General features: G+C 39.4%; 1 protein-coding gene and 1 non-coding gene across 2 annotated transcripts in view; both read right to left on the bottom strand.

The window, feature by feature from the left end:
* Positions 1 to 21,281, bottom strand: part of LOC134795388 (protein croquemort-like) — a 32,100-nt gene extending 10,819 nt beyond the window's left edge. Inside the window, exons 1-5 of the mRNA XM_063767223.1 lie at positions 21,134 to 21,281; positions 14,615 to 14,748; positions 11,301 to 11,480; positions 5,240 to 5,365; positions 4,693 to 4,896 (exon numbers count right to left, since the gene is read on the bottom strand). Coding sequence (XP_063623293.1) covers positions 4,693 to 4,896; positions 5,240 to 5,365; positions 11,301 to 11,480; positions 14,615 to 14,731 — 627 coding nt within the window. The 5' untranslated portion in view covers positions 14,732 to 14,748; positions 21,134 to 21,281. The remainder of the gene's footprint in view (positions 1 to 4,692; positions 4,897 to 5,239; positions 5,366 to 11,300; positions 11,481 to 14,614; positions 14,749 to 21,133) is intronic.
* Positions 11,576 to 11,648, bottom strand: Trnad-guc (transfer RNA aspartic acid (anticodon GUC)). Its single transcript has one exon. It is a non-coding gene; the product is annotated as a tRNA-Asp (tRNA).
* Positions 21,282 to 27,507: the final 6,226 nt, after the last annotated feature.

Here is a 27,507-nt window from a genome sequence, read left to right as displayed (position 1 = left end):
GGAAAAATGCACGCACACAGTCAAAGTCCGCGAGTGGCGTGAGTGCTGTACACCATGCTTCATTTGAATTTAAACCTTAAATACAAATAGGTAAGATTTATATTGGAGTGTAATGTTTCACAATTTTGAATCGAGTCGCGTTTGCCGCTCGTGTGGTTAATGTTGCCGTACCAAAACATTGAATTGAATTAATAGGTAATTTTTTTTTGTATTTTGCTATCATTAATACCAAATTTTCAAAAAATCTTTAAAAAAAGAAATTTTATTACAAAATCTAAGAATATTATGGAGTCGCAAGTTTAGTTAAGGTAATTTGATAACGAGGGTTTCTTCGAAGAAAGTACTGTTTATAAATTTGTAGTAATAGGTTTTGGAAGTCCGTAGGTCGTGGGTGAAAATGGAATAATATTATGACAACACTTCCGTTCCGGTTATTGCCAAGATTTGTTGTTATTGTTGTTTTTATTAGAGTTTTATAGGTTTTAATGAGATTTTACTTAGTTGTGTGCATATATTTATATATAAAGACTAAAGCAGTGAATTTTTGAGTGTTATTAGTGTTGCGTATTGTTCGTGCAGGTGTTTCAAGGTCAGTCCTTGTTTTTAACAAGCTTTTATTAGGTCGATCTGTATGTAACTAATGTAATGGAATCTAAGGTAACTAATTTAAACATCTTCCAAGGATCGTAGCGTCATGAAAATTGACAGCTGTATGTAGTTCTGCTGACAATACAATAATATCATACTGTCGAACTGATCTGATGATGGAGACAGGAGGTCGCCATAAGAACTCTGTGATGAAACAACGCAACCTAATTGTGTTAGGGGTTTTTAGAATTGTCTCGATGAGTATTAGTTGTCTGTCGTAAGAAAAGTATAGTCAGCGATAAAAGCTTGTAAGTACCAAAAATGAAATTTTTGCAAAAAACTTATTAGTTAGGATTGTTAGGAATTTAGGAGTAGGAATCCGCTTTTGTCATACACGACATACACTGTTTATGTGACGTCAGTGATGACAAGTATGGCAAAGGTGGTTATACACTAACTGCAAAAGAACGAACTCAAGGACACACCTAGCGCTTTACTTTACCTTCGCTTATCATGAAAAAATAAGTACATAATGTAGGTGTTTCATGTAGGTGTTTTTTTTTTGCTCCGAGTTGTCTAGCGAAAAACTCCACGCGCCGCCACTGATACCTACTCCTTATCGTATTCGTGTCTCTTTGTTACACAGATGACAAATGCATTGTTCGTGAATGAATGTCATTGGAAATTGACAAGAGGACGATTTCGCGGAATTACCTCACGCCACGGGTCTCAATCGTTCAATGACACGGACACTGCATGCTATCAAGGTCAAACCCAACTAGACGGAGATTAGGTACACTTTTATGTGCATGAATTAGCATAATTTTACAAAGGTGACATTCACTAACACTAAATGCAGTGGAAAGTGATAATCGAAAATGCCAAATCATAGATATGAAAGTCCTGAAGTCAAAAATGATACAGATAGCGCTCATAAAAATAAGACTTTAACCAGATTAACTTCGAATCAGCAAGAATATACCTACAAGAGAGTACATGATAACTTAAGATGGATGGTGGTAGTGGTGGATTAGCGATCAAAAGATGGTGTAATTTCGCAATTTGCAATTTTTCAAGTAAAAAATATAACGAATTACCAGATATCAGTTATCTTTCTACATAGAGCTTGTTATTTCCTTTTACCTAAATTATTATTGATTATTGCGTAATCGCAAATTAAAATAGAACTTGAACTTATTTGTGTGATATTCCTTAGTTAGTTAAATTGGATATCTTAGTCACCACAAAGAGAAATTGCAGTTAGTCATTACCATAGAATACACGTCATCCCACGACCGAAAGGTCCATAGTTCATAGTAGGTAGAGATATCGAACGTTTATACAAACATTTTGCTATGATGAGTCACAGTTCACACGACATTTTTATACGAGGAATTTAGGATAATAGTTATTTGTACAACAAGAGATCAAAGTTTGATATTTCTTCGAGTGCTTATTTTGAGTCCCGTGCAAGCGAAAGATTCTATAATAGATTCACGAGCGTAGCGAGTGAATCTAATTTAGAATCTTGAGCGTAGTAAGGGATTCAAAAGCGCACGAGATGTAAATAACTTTGATCTCGTGTAGTACACAAAATTTTTCACCCTAAGCAGTGAGAACATACCTAGAGGGACAGAGATAATAGAACCCAAGTATCGAACTTGTATTAGACCCCGCATGTTGAAATGACATTTGACTATAAAGGTCACTTGAATGTCATTTTGTCTCACTCAGTGAGCAAAATCGCATTTTGCTCACTGAATGAGACAACTCAGTGAGCAAAATGCGATTTTGCTCACTGAGTGAGACAAAATGACTCAGTGAGCAAAATCGCATTTTGCTCACTGTTTTTAAGAAGCAAAGTACCCTTGTTCGAGCTGCTGAGGTGAAAAAGTCTTTTTCTTAAAATTATAACAAACCTTAGATATAGATCTGTTAACTAAAATTTATAATACAGTAAAATTATACATTTAGCGTTTGCGTCAAATCCGGTAGTTCTAATTTTTTGCAGACTTATTTATGATGTTGGTCCAATGAGTAATCCAAGTTGGTGACCTCGAGCGCCGAACGCAACTTTGTCAAAAATCGAAAAACCTGCGAAAATTTCGGTTTTTGTTTAGTTTTGGGCGATTCTAACCCTAAAGGACTAGTTTTTGATAGTACCTTCCTTAGACGTTTTTAAAGAAGACTAAATTTGCTACAATACGAGATTAGAACTATCTCTGTAGATTGAATAGTTTCCGAGCAAAATTTAGATATTTTTGAAATTGAGCTCGTAAGCTAAGTGAGTGCAGTGAGTATGCACTTTTGACTCAGGCGATGCCGCTTGGCACGATTGTTCCTAAGGTCAAATAAAGCTGATTTAGCGCGGTAGCCACGATATCGTACTGTGCCTACCCCCCAAAAAGGGAGGGGAAAGGGTCGGATCCCCAGGTCCAATCTAAGCTATATTTCTTCCTGCTCTTAGCAACTAGGGAAAGTTATATATGATTTTCATATAATTTAGGGCTTCCTTATTCTATAAAGTATCACTTCAAAGCAGGCGTTCATACATTTTTTTGTAAAAATATGAAGCGGATTGAGTGACGATTTCCATAGAAATGTAATTATGGCCAAAGTCAAAAGTTAAAAATCTTTAAAAAAAACACTTAACTTGGCGTTTTAAAAGTATGAATATAATGTTTTCATCCGTAAATTATATGAAAATGATATATAACGTGCCCTAGCTCCTAAGATTAGGAAGAAATATAGCAAAGATTGGATGATCTGGGGATCCGACCTTTCCCCTCCCTTTTTGGGGGGTATACACGGTACGATCTCGTAGCTACTGGGCCAAATTAGCTTTGTTTGACCTTAGGAACAATCGTGCCAAGCGGCATCGCCTGAGTCAAAAGTGCATACACACTGCACTCACTTAGCTTACGAGCTCAATTTCAAAAATATCTAAATTTTGCTCGGAAACTATTCAATCTACAGAGATAGTTCTAATCTCGTATTGTAGCAAATTTAGTCTTCTTTAAAAACGTCTAAGGAAGGTACTATCAAAAACTAGTCCTTTAGGGTTAGCATCGCCCAAAACTAAATAAAAACCGAAATTTTCGCAGGTTTTTCGATTTTTGACAAAGTTGCGTTCGGCGCTCAAGGTCACAAACTTGGATTATTAATTGGGCCAACATCATAAATAAGTCTGCAAAAAATCAGAACTACCGGATTTGACGCAGAAGAGCCACGTTACAAAATTCTACAATTTCACTGGATTATTAATGCGTAATAATGTTTTTATGGCAATGTTTGATTTAAAAATTAATTATCAATGTACGCAAAACGGTTTTAACCAAACAAACGATCTATTTTAAACTGTCACGTAGCAATCTTATCAGGGGAAACGGAATATTATAATGTACGATGTACTAAATGAGCAAAATATATCTAAACATATGTAGTAGGTATATAATTCGAACTTGCATCTAACTTAGGCACCCATGCAAGTAAAGTTAAGTGGAGCTAACCGACTTGTGCTATATTGAAATATTATTTGCTAATTATATAAATGGCTGTCTCCCCTTGTGGTGTCTCTCACAGACTACTCAAAACGGATAGTATGTAAGTACATACCACCCAAACTTTACAAAGTGCAAGTCGACAATCGGCATTTGCGAAATAAGTGAGATGAGATAAGCGTGAACAACTATGTCACCTTCGCAGTGAGAAATATATGTTATCGGTTATACTAACCGTGCACCTGATTTACTTATAAACGTTCTTGATAAAACGACTCACCGTATAGAACCAGCCGAACTTGTCGAAGGGCTGCTGCACGAGGGGTATCTGCGAGCTGATGTCGAGCACGCGGTCGTCGATGCCGTCAAACAGCCCCGACGACACGTTGGCCGTGAGGGACATGTTGTCGTTACTCTGAACGTTCTGGATAAAACGACTCACCGTATAGAACCAGCCGAACTTGTCGAAGGGCAGCTGGACGACCGGTATCTGCGAGCTGATGTCGAGCACGCGGTCGTCGATGCCGTCGAACAGCCAGGACGACACGTTGGCCGTGAGGGATATTTTGTCGTTACTCTGAACGTTCTGGATAAAACGACTCACCGTATAGAACCAGCCGAACTTGTCAAAAGGCAGCTGGACGACCGGTATCTGCGAGCTGATGTCGAGCACGCGGTCGTCGATGCCGTCGAACAGCCAGGACGACACGTTGGCCGTGAGGAATATGTTGTCGTGGAAGGCGCGCATGAACAACTCCGCACCCATCCGGATAACGCTGTTCTGGTGGCGGACCATGTGCGCTACCGTCTGAGAAAGGACAATGTTTATAGTGGGAATTAAAGCTTAATACTGAAAATATGGGTAAAATACAATTTCATTACAAGTTTAATTTATTATCCGATGGAATTCGGATACATGGCGTTTCCGTCGTTCCGATTAATATAGACAACCTCTACAATCCACAACATAATATTATGCAGTTGTCGCTTAGCTCGCCGGATTAACAGATGACAAAGCGTTAATCTACATACATATGTAGCGATTACGCTCATTCGCCCTTTGATTATATTTATCTGTTCATTTCATCTCGCGTGCACTTGTAGGGGATTAAAGTGATAGGTATGTTGTTAAAGTCGTGAGCTGTACTTACCACGACGATAGGGTTGATGCTGGTGACGAGGTCGGACAGGCTGCCGTTGGACATGTCCGGTTGGAAATGCCATGTACGCTTGTTGAAGTATGATATTGTGTTGTTTTCATGCCACGTTATGTTCTCCTGTTGGCAATGTAATGTATTAAGTATATTATACCTAGGCATAGTTGATTTGACTATTCGTAAAACTTATTACCACGAGGTCTAATTTGTCGTTTGTATCTATGTTCTGAGATTTAACCCATATATTCCCAGAGCTAGTTTTTGCTCTGAACCAGTGTTGGGCATTCAAGAATAAAATCATTATTTGAATAAGAATTCGTAGGAATAAAATCATCTCGATTTTATTCCCGTCAAAAATATTCAAATAATTTTGGTCGGGAATAATTCGTATGAGAAAAAATTGAATGAGAATAACTTATTCTTAATCAAATAAATATAATCATGATTTTTAATCGAAATAATATTCCACGAATAAAAATGTAGTCCGGGTACCATATAGGTACTAATTACGTATAGTTAGGTAGATGTAATAGTAATTAGTCTCTTGTCTAATTTATACCTATTTTATGGAATAAAATCTTACAAATTGACTGTCGCATAACGCATAGTTTCAGTAACCGTATTATTTTTAATTTACTAACCAAATCATTAGGTTCAATTTAGTTGTTCTGGAGGCCTAGCCAATATGCCAATCGCTTGCGCTCCAACAACGAAGCGCTTTCTGTCTCTATCACTCTTACATATTAGTGCGATAGAGAGACAAAGATAGCGTTTCGTTGTCGTAGCGCAAACGTTTGGCATGTTGGCTACGCTCCCAATGTGCCTAGCCAAGATGCCAATTTTTGTTTTTATTTTAATAACCGAATCATTAGGTAAATTTAGCTGTTCTGGGGGCCTAGCCAACATGCCAATCGCTTGCGCTCCAACAACGAAGCGCTTTGTCTCTATCCCTCTTACATATTAGTGCGATAGAGAGACAGAGGTAGCGTTCCGTTGACGTAGCGCAAACGATTGGCATATTGGCTACGAACCCAAGGTGCCTAGCCAAGATGACAATTTTTGTTTTTATTTTAATAACCAAATCATTAGGTAAATTTAGTTGTTCTGGAGGCCTAGCCAATATGCCAATCGCTTGCGCTCCAACAACGAAGCGCTTTCTGTCTCTATCACTCTTACATATTAGTGCGATAGAGAGACAAAGATAGCGTTTCGTTGTCGTAGCGCAAACGTTTGGCATGTTGGCTACGCTCCCAATGTGCCTAGCCAAGATGCCACTTTTTGTTTTTATTTTAATAACCGAATCATTAGGTAAATTTAGCTGTTCTGGGGGCCTAGCCAACATGCCAATCGCTTGCGCTCCAACAACGAAGCACTTTCTGTCTCTATCACTCTTACATATTAGTGCGATAGAGAGACAAAGATAGCGTTTCGTTGTCGTAGCGCAAACGTTTGGCGTGTTGGCTACGCTCCCAATGTGCCTAGCCAAGATGCCAATTTTTGTTTTTATTTTTATAACCAAATCATTAGGTAAATTAAGCTGTTCTGGGGGCCTAGCCAACATGCCAATCGCTTGGGCTCCAACAACGAAGCGCTTTCTTTCTCTATCACTCTTGCATATTAGTGCGATAGAGAGACAAAGATAGCGTTTCATTGTCGTAGCGCGAACGTTTGGCATGTTGGCTACGCTCCCAATGTGCCTAGCCAAGATGCCAATTTTTGTTTTTATTTTATTTATGCGATTGGGCGAAACTGAATATCAGTAATGATGCGATATGAGTAAAACCTTGCCACAGTTTCGTACTGTCTGTATTATGCGGCATATAAACTCGATTGGACCTCCTATATAATTTGTAACTAAATGAACTCAAACCATATTTAAATACATTCCACATTACATTTGACTCATTTGAGTTTCCAAAACGTCCTGCTTGGTGAGCAGTTCAAAATCCCATACAAAAATTAGACCTACCGCAAACGCGAACCCTCGTCACGCTACCTAATGAAAATTACACTAGAGGTTCTGTTTTTAAAAAGTTTACGTCTATTTTAACTGGGTTAAACCGCTGACTAACGTGAGTCCAGTCTTCTTCCTCGCGTTATCCCCGCATTTTGCCACGGCTCATGGGAGCCTGGGGTCCCCTTGACAACTAATCCCATGATTTGACGTAGGCACTAGTTTTTACGAAAGCGACTGCCATCTGACCTTCCAACCCAGAGGGGAATCTAGGCCTTATTGGGATTAGTCCGGTTTCTTCACGATGTTTTCCTTCAACTGCAACTGGTAAATATCCAATGATAATTCGTACATAAATTCCGAAAAACTCATTGGTACGAGCCGCGGGGTTTGAAACCGCGACCTCCGGATTGAAAGTTGCACGCTCTTACCGCTAGGCCACCAGCGCTTTTTTTTTTCAGTACAGGCGAGAAATTGGTGTCACATTTCAAAATGTGTTAGCAAAATAGGTACCTAGGTACTTTACTCTACATAGTGTGTTTGGAAAACTGTAAGTAGGTACTAAATAGCAGTACTTATTTATTATAAATAGTTTACAAACAAGCATAATAGCAAAATAGCAAACAACTAAACAAGATTCGTGGGCAGATCCATTTAACGAAATGATTAGTAAAGAGGTGTGAACTGTAGTCTGTCTCGTAATATGGTCTGCGAAGCCGTTTCGCGCGGTTTTCAAAATCCACTTTCTGACATCAAATTATTAAACTCGCATAATGTTACATTTTAAAATTGCTACAATAGCTGCTTTAAGTTTTAGTCCTTGTTGAAAACTCATAGATAATAAATACATACATATACATAAATATGTATATAACTACTCAAACCAATACAAATTTATCGCGATCCCGAATGGCGGGCTTTATGCCCTGACCGAAAATGTAATGATCCAAATCGACCCGCGCATGACATGATATAATCATGAGTCAGCCGATGTGCGAAACTGGTACAAGTTTAGAGTTCAAACAATTACATTACTTATCTCCGTGATTGTTTACCGAGGGTGATACTAAAGTTCATACCTACTACGGCAGTGGTTTTATATTACTGGTTCCAGGAAATTACTAGTACCTGAAGGCTGTATTGAATGTTAGAGTTACGTTACGTGTTCGTATATATATATCTAACACTGGATATAAGTGGAAAAAAATACAATTTTAATGTTAGGACTTAGATACGTAAATGTAACTTCAATAAAGCTAATGTTTCTGGATTCCGTTTTGAGATAAACCAGATGTAGCACAAAACCGGGAAGAAGAGAGCGAGGCCTTTTCCCAGAAGGGCAGTGATCGAATAAAGTTACTAGTTTTCTATTTTTAGTTAAATTTGTTATTAGTTTTAGTTATTAATAAAGTATTTTCCGTACACGGGAAAATGGTGTTAAGGGAGGCGTACGCTGGGCTGAAGCCAATAGGTAGAGTCGCTTCCGAAAATTTTACGACATATAAGAGGTACACTGAGCGGATGCTGCCCTTGCCAGCGCTCGCAGAGGCTGTACCCACCCGGTATAAGGTCTAACACGAGTAAAACGAATCTAAAAGTAGTAGTAGATACTTTTGTAGATTCCATTTACCGGGTGAATTGTGGATTAAAAACTAGGTTAATGAATAGTAAAAACGAAACTGGTTTAAATAACGGACGCCTACCTAATAAAACGCTAGCCAATTTAATTGTTTTTTTTTTTTTAAGTTCTGCTCTAAGAAATCGTTTTGCTCTTGAATCCATTAATTAATTATTGATAAAAAATGGATTACCGATAACAAAAGATTTAGACAAAAGATGTGATACTAGTTATGATAACTACTTATGTTAGTGACAGGTATATTACTGTCTGTACCTATTTCTTTTTAATCCTTAGCTTGGGACTTATCATAGCAATTTATCAACGGGCCATAGGTATCGTAGGTAAGCGTTTTTTTTCCATTTCTTCTGTAGGTAATCATTTACATTTGCATAATGCTCTAATGGAGCCAATTTGTAGCTGTTATTGTCATCAGTATTATAAATAGAAAATGCCGTAAACGGAGATGTTTTGCATGTTCGCTAATAAGATTCACGAGGTGCGTCACCAAGCAAATGGGCAGTTAGGTAGTTATTTACAAATCTTACCCACTGTCTTACAAATACAAATGTTTTATTAATAACAAGAAGTTACAGGTCGTGTTGGGATAGTGGGTACATTCTGTACATTATGTCTTGTAAATTACGATTATAAAATCATAAATAGGTACCTACCTAATTATTCATTATAAAAATCACTGTAAAAAAACCGGCCAAGTGCGAGTCGGACTCGCACACGAAGGGTTCCGTACCATTATCTATAAAGACGGTCACCCATCCAAGTACTGACCCCGCCCGACGTTGCTTAACTTCGGTCAAAAATCACGTTTGTTGTATGGGAGCCCCACTTAAATCTTTATTTTATTCTGTTTTTAGTATTTGTTGTTATAGCGGCAACAGAAATACATCATCTGTGAAAATTTCAGCTGTCTAGCTATCACAGATCACGAGATACGGCCTGGTGACAGACGGACGGACGGACGGACGGACAGCGGACTCTTAGTAATTGGGTCCCGTTTTACCCTTTGGGTACGGAACCCTAAAAACTAAAATTATTAAATTATCAATAATATTATTAAATTATTCAATGTTAGTATGCCTCACCACAACAGTTTAAATTCGAATATTATTTATGTCATAATAGGTAGGTTCTGCATAATCGTAGAACACTTCGCTCGTGAGCCACATTTTTAATTTATACTTAAAGCCCGCGGTGGTAGCTGCGTTTCTGACATTACCGGGTAAGCAATTGTAAACAGGCGGTCCCGCGCAGTATACAGATCGCTGGGACTTAGTGAGTCTGGGCGTTTCGGCGACCAGTCTGTTTTTATGCTCATTGCTCCGGAGATGGTAGTTATCGTTTGTTCCCTTGAGTTTGAACTTATTTAAATTTTCGTTTGTAAACACCGCTACTTGGTATAGGTAAAGACAGGGCAGGAGCAATATGTTGAGGTCCCGGAAAAGGTCTCGTGCTGGGGCATCTGCTGATCTTACCCGCAGGTCGGACCGTCTCGGGCGAAATAACACCTGTTGGCACGACAGTGCTAGCCGACGTGATGGGCAACATCAGCATGCGTATTAGCCAACATGCCAATCGTTTACGCTCCGTAGCGAACGCAACGCAACTGTCACTGTCGCACTAATATGAAAGAGTGATATTTACAGAGATTCAAAGCGTTTCATTGTCGTAGCGCAAGCGATTGTAACTTGGCTAGGCACCCAATTCTTTGACAGTTGACGTATGTCAAACAGTATAAATATTTTAGCCCAAAAGTTCACATTTATGCCAAGTCGTGCAGTGCCATGAAATCAGGATGACTATCAACTTTTAGTGGCGTTAAGCAAAGGGCCCTAGGTTCAAAGACGAGAAAAAGTGTTTCTTAGATTAGGTAAAACATATAGGTACCTAACCTACCTAAATAGCTGTAAAAATCAGTTTACCGTTTATTATAAAGTAGGTTACGCTCTGAATGACTGAACTAGGTATAAATTAACAAAACGAGTTTGTTATGTATTGCTCACATTTCGTACATCGAACCGATTGTGGTGTTAGTGTTACACATTCGACGAAATGTAAACACTTTTGTTTTACCGATAGGTATACCTTTCGTATTCGTATAACCGAAGTTTAATGTCAACTATGACTAAGGGCCAGTTGCACCAACCACAGTTAACAGACTGATCAACGTCACGCAGCAGAGATCTATGAAATCTCCCATACAATAAAAAATTTCGAAAGCTTTAACGGTGAGAGACGGTTTGGTGCAACCGACCCCAAGTCGATGTAAGCCTACATACACATTTATTAGTACGTATTTAGAACATTAACAAAAATATTATTTGTGTACAATTTCCATACACAACATAGAGCTATCGATACAACTATTTCAGATATCATGGCAATAAGCTAGAGTACCTACACAGTACATCGATATTATAGACCTTGTCTGTACCCAGCTTATTTTTTCTAAAGTCCACAATTACCTTTGTATGGTACTCTCTGTAGACATACGGTCCCATTTGCGACACACGTATGGAGACGTTGTGGCCCGCCAGGATCTCGTCGGCATTGGTGATGTTCAACATGAAACACTCCAAGTACATGGGGATCGGGACTTCGCGCCAAATGCCGAACGACGTCGAAGTGTTTGAGAGGACCATCATCTGGAACAAAATGTGACTCTTTAATTTTTAACAAGCAGAAACGTCTGCGAACGATGCTATTAAGCTTAGAATAAATTTAAAAGTGGAAAAATTACTGTCTTGGGTGAGACTTGAACTCACGACCCCTGGATCGACACTCCAGTGCTCTGCCATCTGAGCCACCAAGACCTCATCCATAGCCAGCAAATCTTTCCACCATATTATAGGTCAAGGGGACCCTTATACAGTGGAACCTGGATAATTGCAATCTCAAGGGACCGGCCATTTTTTGTCAATTAACCAGGTTTTTCATTTAAGCAGGTCGTGTCAATTAACGAGGTTCAAAAAATCGTTGTGTCAATTATAGAGGTTTTCATTAATAGAGGTTGCGTTCTGACAAATTTCTTTTATGGAGGTGCAAATAACCATTGAAAGTAGATTTACACGCTTACGTTCTGGGTTTCTGGTCTATATGTCGCAGTCGGATCGTATAATCCGCCGTATTACATTACGGCTAGCCGTTTTCAAAAACAGGGGCGTTTTGAAATGCGGCGGTTTAACGATTAGCCGGATTGAATGCGGCTGAATGAGAATCCGCCGGAATGTATTCGGCGCCATACGTTCTTCAACACGGCTAGCCGTAATGTAATACAGCGAGTCATTAGCCGCCGCTTTGACAGTTTTTAGTTCCCATTTTTAACACCCGTGGCGCTGCCTGACAAACGCTGGGGTGTCCATCAAATCTGGAGTTCGTCGGACTGTATATTTTCAAAAAACATTTATTTCGCAACTTAACTAGACGGAGCCCCGCTTCACGGGGCTCCTATTTCTGAGCGGTTTGCCCTTCGGGCATCTGAAGCTACCTAACGAACCTAACCTACCTACCTATTGATTTAGTGAGACGTCCGTGAAAACATTACACTTTGGGGAAAAAAGCGTAGGTAGGTAAGTAGGTTAGGTTCGTTAGGTAGCTTCAGATGCCCGAAGGGCAAACCGCCCAGAAATAGGAGCCCCGCTTGCGGGGCTCCGTCTATTTAAGTTGTGAAGGAAATGTTTTGGAAAAGAAACACATGTAGTGCGGTGGGACCATGGTAAAAATAAATTAAATTGCAAACATTGTCAAACTCCGGTTACGTAGGCGACCGAAAGAACTGGTCACTCTACAATCTAAAATAGTAGTACGATGCGGCTAAACGTTGGCCGCCTTATTGAAGAACGTATCGCAATGACAATCCGGCTAATCGTCGAACCGCCGCATTTCAAAACGCCCCTGTTTTTAATAACGGCTAGCGGTAATGTAATACGGCGGATTATACGATCTGACTACGACATATATATAGCTTCTGTTTATACTTGCACTTTTACACTACATTAATTACTACTTTAGTTTCTTATTACTCATTTGGGTTTTAAAAAATCCCTTGAATTCTAGAAGAAAGTTTTATTAGAATGTAAAAAGCATACTTTGTTTTTGATTTAATCAAAACTATTTCACCTACTACAGGCTGTGATAGATACCCAATAAATAAATTGAATTCTGGATGAAGATATAAATAAAATGATCATTGCTATTAAAATATTGTTTCTGCTGTCTACAACTACATTATTTCAATTACAGAGGTAATAAGTAAGACTCGTTTCAATAATAGAGGTAAAAAGAAGAGCAAAAATAACGGATTTTTTTAGCACAGTGTCAATTATAGAGGTCTTAGTTGCGATGTGGTCAATTACAGAGGCAAAATTACGAAAAGCCCTAAAATCTAAATTGCAATTATAGAGGTTCCAAATTTTCAATTATAGAGGCCTTTTGGTCTCAAGGGACCGGGACCGGACTTTTGATTGCAATTATTGAGGTTTTCCATTTATCCAGGTGCCAATTAAACAGGTTTCACTGTAGTTCGTTTTTTTTAGCATTAGAAATAAGGTAAACAATCTTGATGTGTCTTTTAATTGAAAAACACATTTTAAAAATAAGTTACGGCAAATATATGAATCTAATATGATCATTTATATTCTTCTACCTTCATAAGTAATAGTTACTGATTTTTAAAAAGGGTTTTTCAATTAAAAGACATGTCAAAACCGCTTACCTTCTTCCAAGTTCTTTCTAATACTAAAAAAAACGAACTATAGGGACATCTACCGCAAGAGTGTTACACTTCTTAAACGGCTACCGGAGTTCCAAGTCATATTGGAACCCAAACTAATTTTAATTTTTAACAAGCACAGAGCACTGGAGTATCGATCCAGGGGTCGTGAGTTCAAGTCTCACCCAAGACAGTAATTTTTCCACTTTTAAATTTATTCTAAAATGTGACTCTGTCATAAATTGTATCTTTGGGAACGTATTGCCGAGTTACTAAATTTTCGGGTTACCAGTGTTAACCTGCCGAGATGATTTTAACGATCACCATCAACTGGCCAGCAACTTACATACCTAATGGTATTCATATGAAATTTGTGATATGTTTTGAAACTGACAGACATACCCATTTTTAGGTACTTATATCTACCCGTCATTTCTTAGTTTGCAGACAACTAACTAAACTATATGCCAGAGATCCGTTTAAGTGACAAACCCGTAACTATTCCCTTAGTTAAGTAAGAGTAAGAAGCAATACTGTTATTAGTCGTACAAACGCCGAGTACATTTCTTACAAAGAAACGGGCGTGTCAGTGAAAATTAGGAAACGAACACAGACCACAATCAAAAACTCGTTTTCGTATCTAGCTGGCATTTACGAGTACATAAAGGGCATCGAACTTTTAATGAAGATATCGCACAAAAGTACAAATACATTTCCTATTTATACGTTAACTTCGGCTAAATCGGCCAGCCCTTCTAATATCTGCCGCCTCTATTCCTCTCACTACATAAAAATTTTGTGGATCTAAAAATTATGGGTTGTCCTTCCTCCAATTTTTCAGCGCTTCTTTATGAGTGGCGAGATCATTACCTATCTAATTTCAATTTCCCAGATTTTCTGGAATTGGTAGAATGCAACGTTTTACCGAAACACTCTATAGGTGCGAGGATTGCCTCAGTTCAGTTTTGAACAGCTAATAATCCTTCTAGTCGTCTCTTTTACGAGTTGACAGCGATTCAACACAGTAGGTACCAACCTAAACATGACCTAACCACGGAGCCCACTGACCTTCTGAAGTTGCGCGAAGAACAAGGCCGGCCAGTAGACGACGGCCACAGCTCCGAGCACCACGAAGCCGGAGCCGAAGCCCATAAGCAGCCCGCTCTTCATGCCTGATGATACCATGGTGGAGGTTTTGCTACCTGATGATAAAGAAGACAAGTTTTCATACCATTTTCATTATATCACTGATCATTCCTTGATTATATGTGACGTTCCACGGCAAAAGGTACCTTATGGCGGCTGGCGCTTACGTCGCATAGCGCCGCAATAATATTGGAGCGGCTTTAATGATAGCGTAAGCGCCAACCGCCATAAGGTGACCCGCGGGACGTCACATATTGTGCGATATTAAATATACAAAAAAATTGTACTAAAGATAAACTTGCGCACAATCTTTTGAGCGTCGGCGTCTAGTCAGCGCCATGGAAAATGGCGCCGCTGAGCAGTTGCGCCACTGCTGCGTCAAGCAGCAACCATAGAGTTGACTTGACGCCTACGCTCGGGAGACGCTAGTGTGGGGTGGCCCTTAGTGTAAAATGGTTGATGATGAAACTGAGCTTTTTATATAAGTACCTAAAATGTACCTATATTCATTTTACAGAATAATTTTTGTTGTTTATATCTACAGCCAATTACAGCCCATTTCAGGGCAACATATGTGTTATCACTGGTTATGTTTAATGTTCATATGTATCATATTCAGTGAAACTGTTTCTCTGGTTACTGTCATATGGTACAGGGTGATGTTGTGACAACAAGCTGCAGTGTTTATAAACTATCAGCCCATTACATAGTTCAGTAGCAATGTGTACATTTTTTGTTTAAAAATATTTGAAGACAATGCAAGAAGTGAGCTTAAAATAGTGCCATTCACGATGACGTGCAGATTTGTCAAAACTAAACTTTCGTGAATGAACCAATCTATACATAATACTTAAAGTTAAAAATCTTAATCCAATACCTCATTCTAAACTTTAAAAAGAAATATAATATTTGACTTAGATTTTGGAAGATTTATTACTTTATGGTTCTATTTTTATTAAATATATTTAACTTTAGACATTAACCGAAGCAAACAATATTATCTAGTTATTTTATCTCACGAAAACCTTATCATTTTATTTACTACTATACATGTTATAGCTATAAAATGTAGGTTAAGGCCAAAAATATTTTGATCTGCTGTGACGGAGTGTTTTGATAAACTTTTTTGGTACATTTATCAGTAATGTCAAATTATATTCTCCTCCCGATAACCATGAATGCCTTTAATAGTTTAAAACATCAGTATGTATGTTAAATTTATTGTACATGATATAATCCGCTTACATAGTTTTATTTCATGAGTAGCTATTGCTAACTGAAGACAATATTAGATAAATAAAAATCCTTAGGGGAATTCTAACTTAAGAACTGCAGCCCTCGGCTTGCAGTTCTCAGCTCCATTAACAGTAGAAAAATATTTAAATGTTGTTTACATACAATTTTTCATGTTACAGATAATTTATATGTTATCAAACTACACAACGGGACTTAATCGCGTATTTAAGTTTTAAGATTTACCTCCGACGTTTCGAGGACGGCGTTGTCCCCGTGGTCTCGGAGAAGACTGGTGAAGGACTCTCGTCACTTTATAGATATTCTCAAGGAAATAACGCTGGAACCAGATGAGGTAATAGCAGGAGATCTAAGGTCCCGTTTTCTAAGGGGATCTTGCATTTTGGAGACAAAGCAAACCGCTTGGAACAGGTGTTCCTGGGGGTGACCTGAGCTGATTAAGCCCGGTTGCCAAGAGGTTCCCCCCAGCAGGTGGGCAAGGGAGGGGGGGAAAAGTGCCTCCGGCGCGCCTCACTCTAAGCTTTATAATCTGTATACATCTCGCAACTATATCAAGTTTGGTGTCATTTTCGTATAATTCGAGGCTGAAGAATTCATTTCTGTGACTATATTTTCACTCACCTATACAAAAAATTCGAAAAATTCAAAATTCAAAAAAAATCTTTTAATTTTTTTTTTCGAAAATCTTGTACAAAATTTATACTATGAGGATTTGCTCTAGAAAAAAAATATCTATGAATAGCCCAGTTATCCTACTATACAGAATAGTAAACTTGTCAAACATTTTTTTTTCATAACTCTGTTAAAAAAAATGTTTTGTGTCGCGCGGCGTACCTGCATTGTAAGAGCGGTATGCAACGTTTAGGATTTTTAAGTATATTTAGATGATTTCTGATAAGTTGTTATTCTTCTGGTGGTAGATTACATTAATAAATTACTTCTGGACGTGATATATATACAAATATAAATTAAATATATAAATAAAGATGTTGGGAAAACTTTCGCTAATAGAGTTAAGTATTATAAATGTGATAAAATTAACATAGGAGATGTTTGACAAAAAATGCGGGTTAAAATAAGATATATATTGTTCGTAATTGCCATTACATGCCCATGTGACTGTGCATTTTAGGTTTTTTTTAACGCAGTTGCACCTCCCTGCGCATTTTGTTTTGCAGCGGCAACGAATAAGCTCTAAACAAGCAGCAGCCGCCGCAGGTAGGCTTGTCCATATGGGCTCCCAATAACCATGTTGTTTGGACCAGCCCCAGTCAGCAGGGCATGGTGGCTGTTGCTGAGGGGCTATAATCTGTCCCCAAACATAGACCAAATCCTACACCGGAACATGCGACACAACTGAAAACCCCGTGTTGCCGAAATAATTTCTGCACTTTGTCAACCAGGTGCAGAAAACCCTAGAGGAAAAGCAAACCGCTCTATGTGCGTTCCTTGATGTTGAAGGTGCTTTCGACAATACGCCCACAGAGACCATACTCAATGGTATGAAACCAAAGGGAGTAGACGAAACCACCAGATGGGTACATAGCATGCTCTCGAACAGTGTAGCCACTCTGACCGTCAATACTATTTATAGAGCATGAATTTTATACCATCCCCACTATTATGGACCCTAGCAGTGGACCAACTTCTTGCAATCATGTCAGGCCAAGACTTTGATACACAAGGATATGCCGACGACCTTGTAGTCATCGTCAAAGGCCCTTGCCTCAACATAATATCCAACCTAATGCAAGGAGCTCTAAACACAATACCTATTCAAATGGTGTAGAGAAAATGACTTGTCCATTAATCCGAGCAAGACTGTAATAGCCATTTAACCATTCACAAGGAAACGGAAGCTCGATAAACTCACAAAACCAAGACTTAATGGACAAATAATACCGTTCTCGGCAGAGGTCAAGTATCTAGGGGTCACCTTCGACCAAAAGTTAACTTGGAACCCTCACCTGAGAAACATTATACAAAAAGCGAAAATGGCCATGTGGTCATGCTGTCGAATGGCAGGAGCAAGATGGGGCTTAAGACCCAAATTGCTATGTGGTTATACACAGCGGCAGTGAGGCCAATTGTCACCTACGCCTCCGCAGTCTGGTGTAACAAAACCAGCCAAAAGACAGCAATAGACACTCTAAACAGCCTGCAACGCACGGCTTGTTTAATAGTAACAGGCACCTACTCCTCGACACCGGGAGCGGCCCTAGATGCACTGCTGGACATCATACCACTCCACTTGCAGGTGCAAAAGGAGGCCAAGCAGTGCGTCTACAGAATATGCACGCTAAACAGGCCAAAATGGCGCTCTCAGGCATTAACCAATCTAAAGGCCTGGGTTTTTGCGAATAGAACCCTTAGCATGCCCACTAATGACACGCAAACCGAATGTCATCTCACCAAACTGTACACAGTAGAAATACCTCCTAGAGACAAATGGATCAACAACCAAATGTACGTCGAAGAAGGAAGCCACATCTGGTATACAGATGGTTCCAAGAAAGGCAATGATGTAGGATGTGGGATCTATGGTGAGAGATCTAAGCTCAGAGCTAGCGTCAGCATGGGCACACTGGCCTCAATCTTCCAGGCAGAAGTCTTCGCCATCAACAAATGTGCGGAGATCAACCTGGATAGAAACCTAAGACACCAGCATATCTACATCAACTCAGACAGCCAGGCTGCTCCGCTGGCACTAGAATCCCTTGAGTCAAACTCAAAACTAGTCCAGAACTGTAAAACAAACCTAAATGCACTGGCTTACTCCAACGAAGTTACACTTAGATGGGTACCAGGGCACTCCGACATTAACGGAAACGAAGAGGCGGATGAACTTGCTAGAAAGGGCGCAGACACACCCCTGGTCGGCCCAGAACCGTTCTGTGGAATCACAAAACGGGATGCATATTCTCTGCTCAGCAACTTAGAAAAAACGAGAGCAATCGCTTGGTGGAAGTTCGTTAAAGGACAAGAGCACTCGAAAGCTCTGATCAAAGGGTTCAACAGCAAAACTGCTAAGGAGCTTTTAGGACTAAAAAGGCACAAAACCTGCGCAGAGACCAGAATACTGACTGGACACTGCAAGTTGAACAAACATATGTTTCAAATTGGCAAGAAACAAGATGCGACATGCAGGTTCTGTCAGGAGTCAGAGGAGACTGCAATGCACATTCTCTGTTCTTGTGGACCACTAATGTTAAAAAGAAGTACCTACCTAGGGCGACACGTAGTGCAACCCTATGAGGTACAAAACATTACGGCCCAAAGAATCTGGAACTTTCTGGATGCAACGGGCATTACTAATGAACTTAAAGGGCCGTCACAATAGATCAATGCTGGTCAATGCGCCACTCAAAGGCCCACAACACCACAATAATAATAATAATGTCCCGCGGGGGCAGCTTGTGGCGAGCTGACGGTGAGTGGCGACACCGCGGACCCCTATTCCAGAGGGCCCTGTCATTTGGCCCTCGCCTGTGCTTGCCTTGATTGGCCGGCCAGAATGGAGTCGCAAGAGCGGGACCTATGCTCCAGGTTGGAAGTGTAAAATGTCATAACGCCGGCGGCCTGCTGAACGGATTACCGGGATCTGGCTACCGCAGACTCACCTCTCGACAACCTCACAGCCACTCCAAAGTGTTGCTCTGTTGTCGCACTCTGCGTGCGGCCATTGCGGGGCCCACTCAATGAGTTGGCGAGTCACCACCTGTCATTTACAATTTTGAGACTGATTGTCACGGCAGGTGTCCGCTAGTCTCTCTCATAGCCCATTATCCAGTCCATCCAACTTTCAAATCTATAGCCCATGACCTTAGTTCCCATCGCAGCACAAAAGTGCTGCACTGCAATAGTCTTTGCACATGGCGGGGAACATCTCCGGATGTATCACATTGTGCGTTCAGGGATAGTATCCACCACATGTATCCCTTGCTTTTAGATTAAAGTGCCTTAAAGGGCCTCTGCGCTGTTGGCTTCGGCCCCACGTACGCCTCCCAAAGGTCCGGGACCCCATGGTCCCGAGATATGGAAAAGACATACAAATAATAATGTTAATTTTATCACATTTATAATACTTAACTCTGTTGGCGATGGTTTTCCCAACATACTTATTTATATATTTAATTTATATTTGTATATATATCACGTCCAGAAGTAATTTATTAATGTAATCTACAACCAGAAGAATAACAACGTATCAGAAATCATCTAAACATACTTAAAAATCCTAAACGCTGCATACCGCTCTTACAATGCAGGCACGCCGCGTGACACAAAACATTTTTTTTTTAACAGAGTTATGAAAAAAAATGTTGGACAAGTTTACTATTCTGTATAGTAGGATAACTGGGCTATTCACATGTATTTTTTTTCTAGAGCAAATCCTCATAGTTTAAAATTTTTAAAGGATTTACGAAAGAAAAAACTAAAAGATTTTTTTTGAATTTTGAATTTCTCGAATTTTTTGTATGGGTGAGTGATAATTTAGTCACAGAAATGAATTTTTCATCCTCGAATTACACGAAAAAGACACCAAACTTGATATAGTTGCGAGATGTATGCAGATATAAAGCTTAGAGTGAGGCGCGCCGGAGGCACGTTTTCCCCCCTCCCCTGCCCACCTGCGGGGGGGAACCTCTTGGCAACCGGGCTTAATCAGCTCAGATCACCCCCAGGAATACCTGTTCCAAGCGGTTTGCTTTGTCTCCAAAATGCAAGGTGGTGGACCTTAGATATCCTGCTATAATGGTGAGCTTTGACGTTGAGTCGCTCTTCACCAATGTTCCCGTTAAAGAATGTCTAGAAGTAGTCAGAAGGAAACTGAGCCCTTCGTATGCTTAGACACGGATCCGTACGTGGGAATTTTAATTTAAATCTATAGTTTTAAATGTAATTTTTTCAATGATCAAATCTGACAGGCCGCATACGAGGGGTTAATTCAACTGCAACCTTTGTTTTCTTTTCTGTGTCCATGAACATTTCATACAAAAAAGTTTAGGAGTTGATGAGCTCTTCTTTGTATAAACAAATGATAGCGCTAGTCATTACTCATCATGAAAAGTAAATAATAACTAGTTTATTGCATTGTAAACATGTTCTATGTTATGTATTCCAGTTGCATACTGATCCCGTATTTTTTTTCTTTGTTCTAAAAATAACGTTATCCAATTTACGTACCTTGTTGTGATTCTTGAATAAGGTTTACTAAGAAATATCACTTTGCATGATTTCACGGCCCACATAAACTCAACATAATTTCATACGCGATTTATTTGAAGTATATTGTCGATAAATCAATACGAATATATCTAACAAAAACAATAAAAATAACAAGAAATGACACACACGTCCATCCGCAACTGCATTAAATGCTGATTATAATTGTATTATTAGTGAAGTGATGATAACAGTATAGTGGTATACATAGTCAAATGTCAAACCTATGTCAAACGCCACCGAGCTGTCAAATGTGACAGTCGTTGAGTTGCCATGCTATTTATTTATTTTCTACCAAATCTACTAAACACTAGTGTCCGACCGAAGGTTCGGTTTCGGTTTCGGTTTCGGCCAGTTTCGGCCAAAAAATCATGTTTCGGCTGTAGTTTCGGTTTCAGCCAAAAAACGGCCGAACCTTTCGGCCGGGCCGAAACTTACGAAATGGTACTTTGGACAAAGACCAAAGTTGGGGAATAAGTAGGACATCAATATTAATACGTACATATAAATAAATAAATATAAATAAATATATATTGGGGACATCTTACACAGATCAACCTAGCTCCAAACTAAGCAAAGCTTGTACTATGGGTGCTAGGCGACGATATACATACTTATATAGATAAATACATACTTATATACATAGAAAACACCCATGACTCAGGAACAAATATAAGTGTTCATCACACAAATAAATGCCCTATACTGATTCATGTATAGGTACAGAAATTAAATGGTTTATTATAAAACAATTCCACTAATAAGGGCACCACTGGACGGTAGACGCAGTCTTAAGAGGCTGTCAATACCTATAACGCGCACACTGTCTAATTGTATCGGAGTGAATGAGATAGCACTGTCGCATGTTACTGGGCCCTGGGCAAGAGAATAATAAGAAAACTCATCATCTTCCTCGCGTAATCCCGCAATTTTTGCCGAGCCGTGGCAATGGGAATCCAATAGACAACTAATCCCAAGAATTGGTGTAGGCACTAGTTTTTACGAAAGCGACTGCCATCAGACAGACCTTCTAACCCAGAGAGTAAACTAGGCCTTATCGGGACTAATCCGGCTGCCTCACGATGTTTTTCCTTCACCGAAAAGTAAATAGTAATATATCAAATTCTGCATACAGCATGTTCTGTTGTTCAGTACAGGGAAATAAGTTTTCGTTTTTAATTTCAATCTTCAAGCGTTGGCCGAGTATCAGCTCGGCCCTAATGGAACGATGTCTTTTTCGCTCTTATTCACTCACTTATTCAGTCATTTTCCTATCTACCTCTAATGGCAAATTTTAAGCGAGGCTAAAGGCTACGCTCAACTTGTGCTGCAAAGTTGATTTTCTCAATAGTTAATATTTTGCGAGGCTAAACAGCTGACTATTGATTAAAACGAAGAAAAAAACCTTAAGTGTCCCCAGTACAGTTTTTCATACGAATGCCGACCTTAGCCTCACTTACCTCAATTTACCATTGGTTTGTGTTCCACATGTCCTCTACTTCAGCTTCGCCTTTGGCCTCGCTGCGCCATGCTCGGCCTGCGGTCTCGCCTTTTAATATAATGGACATTAGTTGGAGTCTGTGCTCAAATACTTATCCTGAAACCTGCAGCACGGTTTCTTCGCATGAATGTTCGCCTCATTGGGGCACTTCGGACTTTTAGACCCAGGTCGGAGGACTTTTAGATCGGTACTCGGCCTTGCGATATTGTTAACAAAAAATTTCGCGCTCGCTGCGCTCGCGTTTTTAGTTGTTTTTTTGGTTGACCCTGTATCTACATGTTAGCTTGACTGGTGAATGAATAGAGTTAGACCAAGAAAATTCTGCAATGATTTTGATAGCATACGCAGTGCAACTAGTGCAAATGTTATTTATACGTCATCATTTCATAGAAGTTTTGTCGTTTAAAATAACACTTGCACTGCGTGTGTTATCAAAATCGTTGCAGAATTATCTTGGTCTAACTCTAGTAATTTTCTTAAAAAACAGTGTTGACAGCCCCATAATATAGTGCGTAAAAGCGGTTTTATGTCATTTTTTCAACGATTTTAACAAGTCTACAAAAGTTTCGGTTTCGGTTTCGGTTTCGGCCGAAACTAGAGCCAAAGCCGAACATTCGGTTTCGGTTTCGGTTTCGGCAAAAAAACATGTTTCGGTCGGACACTACTAAACACATCCGTTTGTAGAGTCTGTGCGGAAAGAGAAGAGTCGTGAAAATCGTGAAATGTAGGGGAGCCCATACATTCTACGACTCTTCTCTTTCCGCACAGACCCTATTAAAGACTCTTAAAGGCACAGAACACCGCCTCTAGAAACCTAATATTGGCCATTTTGTTCCCGACGCAAATCACCAAACTGTGAGGTGCGGGAGGGGTGCTCACGGCGTTGCGATTGGTCGTTTCAAACATGGCGCGCTGACACGTGTAAGCGTAGGGATGGGACATGTTCATTACAGGTAGTGGGTACTGCTACCAGTGACACCGAAATTTATTGTGGTAAAATTGTTACCAATTTAGTATACTTAGAGTAAACTTACTTAATAATTATATTGATTAATTTAATATTTCATTAAGTAATTTAACAATGTACCTGAAATTTTTACTTAATATATTAGGGCATTTCTGTTTAAAGTACCCAGAACATGAATTTTAAAGTTTAGAATTTTTATATTATTTCTACTCAGAATCGCAATCTCTTTCGATACGCGAAAAAAGTGTCGCCAAAATCTCATACAATTATTTTCTTTTGTCCGTTTTATTAAGGTCATAGAAGGTTGTATTGAAAACATATTCAAATGGACCAATAACATATGCCTATTACAAATCAACTCTGACTTCTCTCGCACTTCTTTGAAGTTCATCATCAGGTCCATCTCGTGACATGAGACCTACCTGCTCACCTAGAGGATTCCAAAAAACCCATACAACATATGTCTATCACAAACCAACACCGAGTTCCCTCGCACTTCTTTGAAGTTCATCATCAGGTCCATCTCGTGACATGAGACCTAACTGCTCACCTAGAGGATTCTAAAAACCCATACAACATATGTCTATCACAAACCAACACCGAGTTCCCTCGCACTTCTTTGAAGTTCATCATCAGGCCCATCTCGTGACATGAGACCTAACTGCTCACCTAGAGGATTCTAAAAAACCCATACAACATATGTCTATCACAAACCAACACCGAGTTCCCTCGCACTTCTTTGGAGTTAATCATCAGGTCCATCTCGTGACATGAGACCTAACTGCTCACCTAGAGGATTCTAAAAAACCCATACAACATATGTCTATCACAAACCAACACCGAGTTCCCTCGTAGGTACTTCTTTGAAGTTCATCATCAGGTCCATCTCGTGACATGCGGCCTAACTGCTCACCTAGAGGATTCTAAAAAACCCATACAACATATGTCTATCACAAACCAACACCGAGTTCCCTCGCACTTCTTTGAAGTTCATCATCAGGTCCACCTCGTGACATGAGACCTAACTGCTCACCTAGAGGATTCTAAAAAACCCATACAACATATGTCTATCACAAACCAACACCGAGTTCCCTCGTAGGTACTTCTTTGAAGTTCATCATCAGGTCCATCTCGTGACATGCGGCCTAACTGCTCACCTAGAGGATTCCAAAAAACCCATACAACATATGTCTATCACAAACCAACACCGAGTTCCCTCGCACTTCTTTGGAGTTCATCATCAGGTCCATCTCGTGACATGAGACCTAACTGCTCACCTAGAGGATTCTAAAAAACCCATACAACATATGTCTATCACAAACCAACACCGAGTTCCCTCGTAGGTACTTCTTTGAAGTTCATCATCAGGTCCATCTCGTGACATGCGGCCTAACTGCTCCGCTGGCCTAGAGGATTCTAAAAAAACTTACACAACATGTTACCTATATATTATGTCTAAAATGGTACAATACGGTATGACGAAGCACGAAGTTTCCGCAACTGAAAAACCATCATCGTCACATCACTAGTTGAAAGGGAAAGGGATAGCGCATTGCATTTTCAAGTTGACGAAAAGGGACGGACATACTTCGCCTCTGCTTAGTGACCAGTATAAAATGAACCCCGCGGACAAGATACATTATTCAATGAAATAATGAATTTGACTTTCCCGTGGGATGTTATTCCATCTGTTTCGTAAGTAGATGTCTTAGATGACTTGCCACACCATATTACGCTGCAATATCCCATGATTTCCCAATGAATTCAATAGTTTACGATTTATTTTCTTAGACTCGTGCACACTGCTAACAGGTCGTAACCTTGGGCGCAACTGATCGGAGCGGCGCGCGAACAATCTTATATTTGACCTATACACCATACGGGCGGTGACCGCGAGTCGTCCTATAAGCTCGGTCTAGGGGTTGGTCTGTGCTTAAAGGCTATTAATTCGATTTATCAGAGGAACTCGTTTAATAAGGGGTTGTACAAACCTCACCGATACCGTATATCCATGATGCACTTTTTGATCCATGATCCTAAAGTAAAGGGCATATAATATTCACATTTTCTTCAGACGCTTTCTGCAGAGGGAAAAATAGGTATACTCTGACGCAGCGACCTTGTCTGTAGAAAAAGGCGGAATTAAAAATGTAGGTGCAAAGAGTTGACTTCCTATTTTTATTTTCGCACCATTTTCTACTGGCAGATATAATGCGGAGAGCACATATAGATGGTCAAGCAAATCTTGTCAGTAGAAAAAGGCGGGAAATTAAAATTTTCTATGAGACGATATCCCTTCGCGCCTACATTTTTCAAATGTGCCGCCTATATACTAGATTCATGGGAGAGCATTTTTTTTTTATAAATAAATAAATAAAATATAGATGGTCAAGCAGATCTTGCCAGTAGAAAAAGGCGGCAAATTTGAAAAATGTAGGCGCGAAGGGATATCGTCTCATAGAAAATTTGAATTTCGCGCCTTTTTCTACTGTGAAGATTAGCTTGACCATCTTTAGGCCATAACAGACTATCGCACCGCACCGCGACCTTGGAGCGATTCTAGGAATAGCTCGTACTGGCGTGGGCTTCCACACTATCGCACCGAACCGTCAGAACGGTGCGATCCTAGCTCAAAGAGAATATAATCACTACGTTTTAAGAGACGGGACTTCCATACTAGCGATTTGATTAGTCTGTGTGTATGTTTGGTGTTCCAATCATTACCAACATGTATGACAAAGAACTGTCAAAGAACAATAGTACCAACCATGGAGTTATAAGAAGGAGTGAACTGTCACTTTTTTTGCCATACTAAATTGAACCTTATCACAGAGCCAGAAAGACGTTCGTACCAGTACAGAGAAAACGGTCCACTTGAGATAGCAAAGGTGGGCCGCGGTGTCTCACTCGCACATGTTGCCAATGTTAAAAATATACCATTGTGGTAGTATTTATATCAATATACTACTAAAATTAAATACCTTCTTATATTATTTAAGTGCTATATTCAGAGTACGGTTCTGATATCTTTTAGGAAATTTGTAAATAATTATGATGTCAATATTATTAACTGATTTAACCAAGCATGTGCACAACAATAAAAAACACTAATTTTGATATGGTAGACATTGTAGTAGTAAGTTTGAATATTAATTGGTATCCCTAACCTGATGACATATTTACAAAACACGTGAATGCAAAATTTCTTAAAAATGGTGAAGAAATGGTGCGTTAAAGGTTGTGGGAGTGAAATAATTTCTAATTGTGTAATATCGTTTCACAAGGAAGCCACAATTATTACATTTTACGATAAAAATACAAGTTAGACATTGTCAAACTCATTAGGGTGACCATGATGTCGGCACGATGAGAACCAGTTTTACCACTTCCTTTATGGTTTTACACAATTCTTATTACGTACTTAAACGTACGTTTTCATAAATAGGTATGTATTTATTTCGGCATGTTTAAATTGGTGAAATGAGAGCCAATACAGAATAAATAATTGCAAAAATTGAAATCCAAAGTCCTTAAACATTACAGACACATTTATAAATTGTTATAATAATAAAAAAACACATAGATAATAAAAGAAAAATAGAAGTTTATCGTAATTTACTGACTTTTAGGACGATACCAGAAACGTTACTGGGAATTTAGTCCTCATAAGCACGAGCGCTTTTTCAACGCGCGTTACAAAAGGGGTTGAATCCGTTCACACGCTAAATTCGATTTAACGACCAACGCTTGAAGTGGAAAAAAAAAAACAAGGCTTGATAAAAAGCGCCACCACCATCGTGTGAACAAATACACATGTTTCCATTTGTTTCATTCTAACGCGCTTTTTTTAACGCGCGTTGAAAAAGC

The sequence above is a fragment of the Cydia splendana genome, chromosome 1 (genome assembly GCF_910591565.1).
Source record: "Cydia splendana chromosome 1, ilCydSple1.2, whole genome shotgun sequence".
In the NCBI taxonomy this organism is placed as follows: Eukaryota; Metazoa; Arthropoda; class Insecta; order Lepidoptera; family Tortricidae; genus Cydia; species Cydia splendana.
This window is presented reverse-complemented; position numbering and strand designations above follow the sequence as displayed.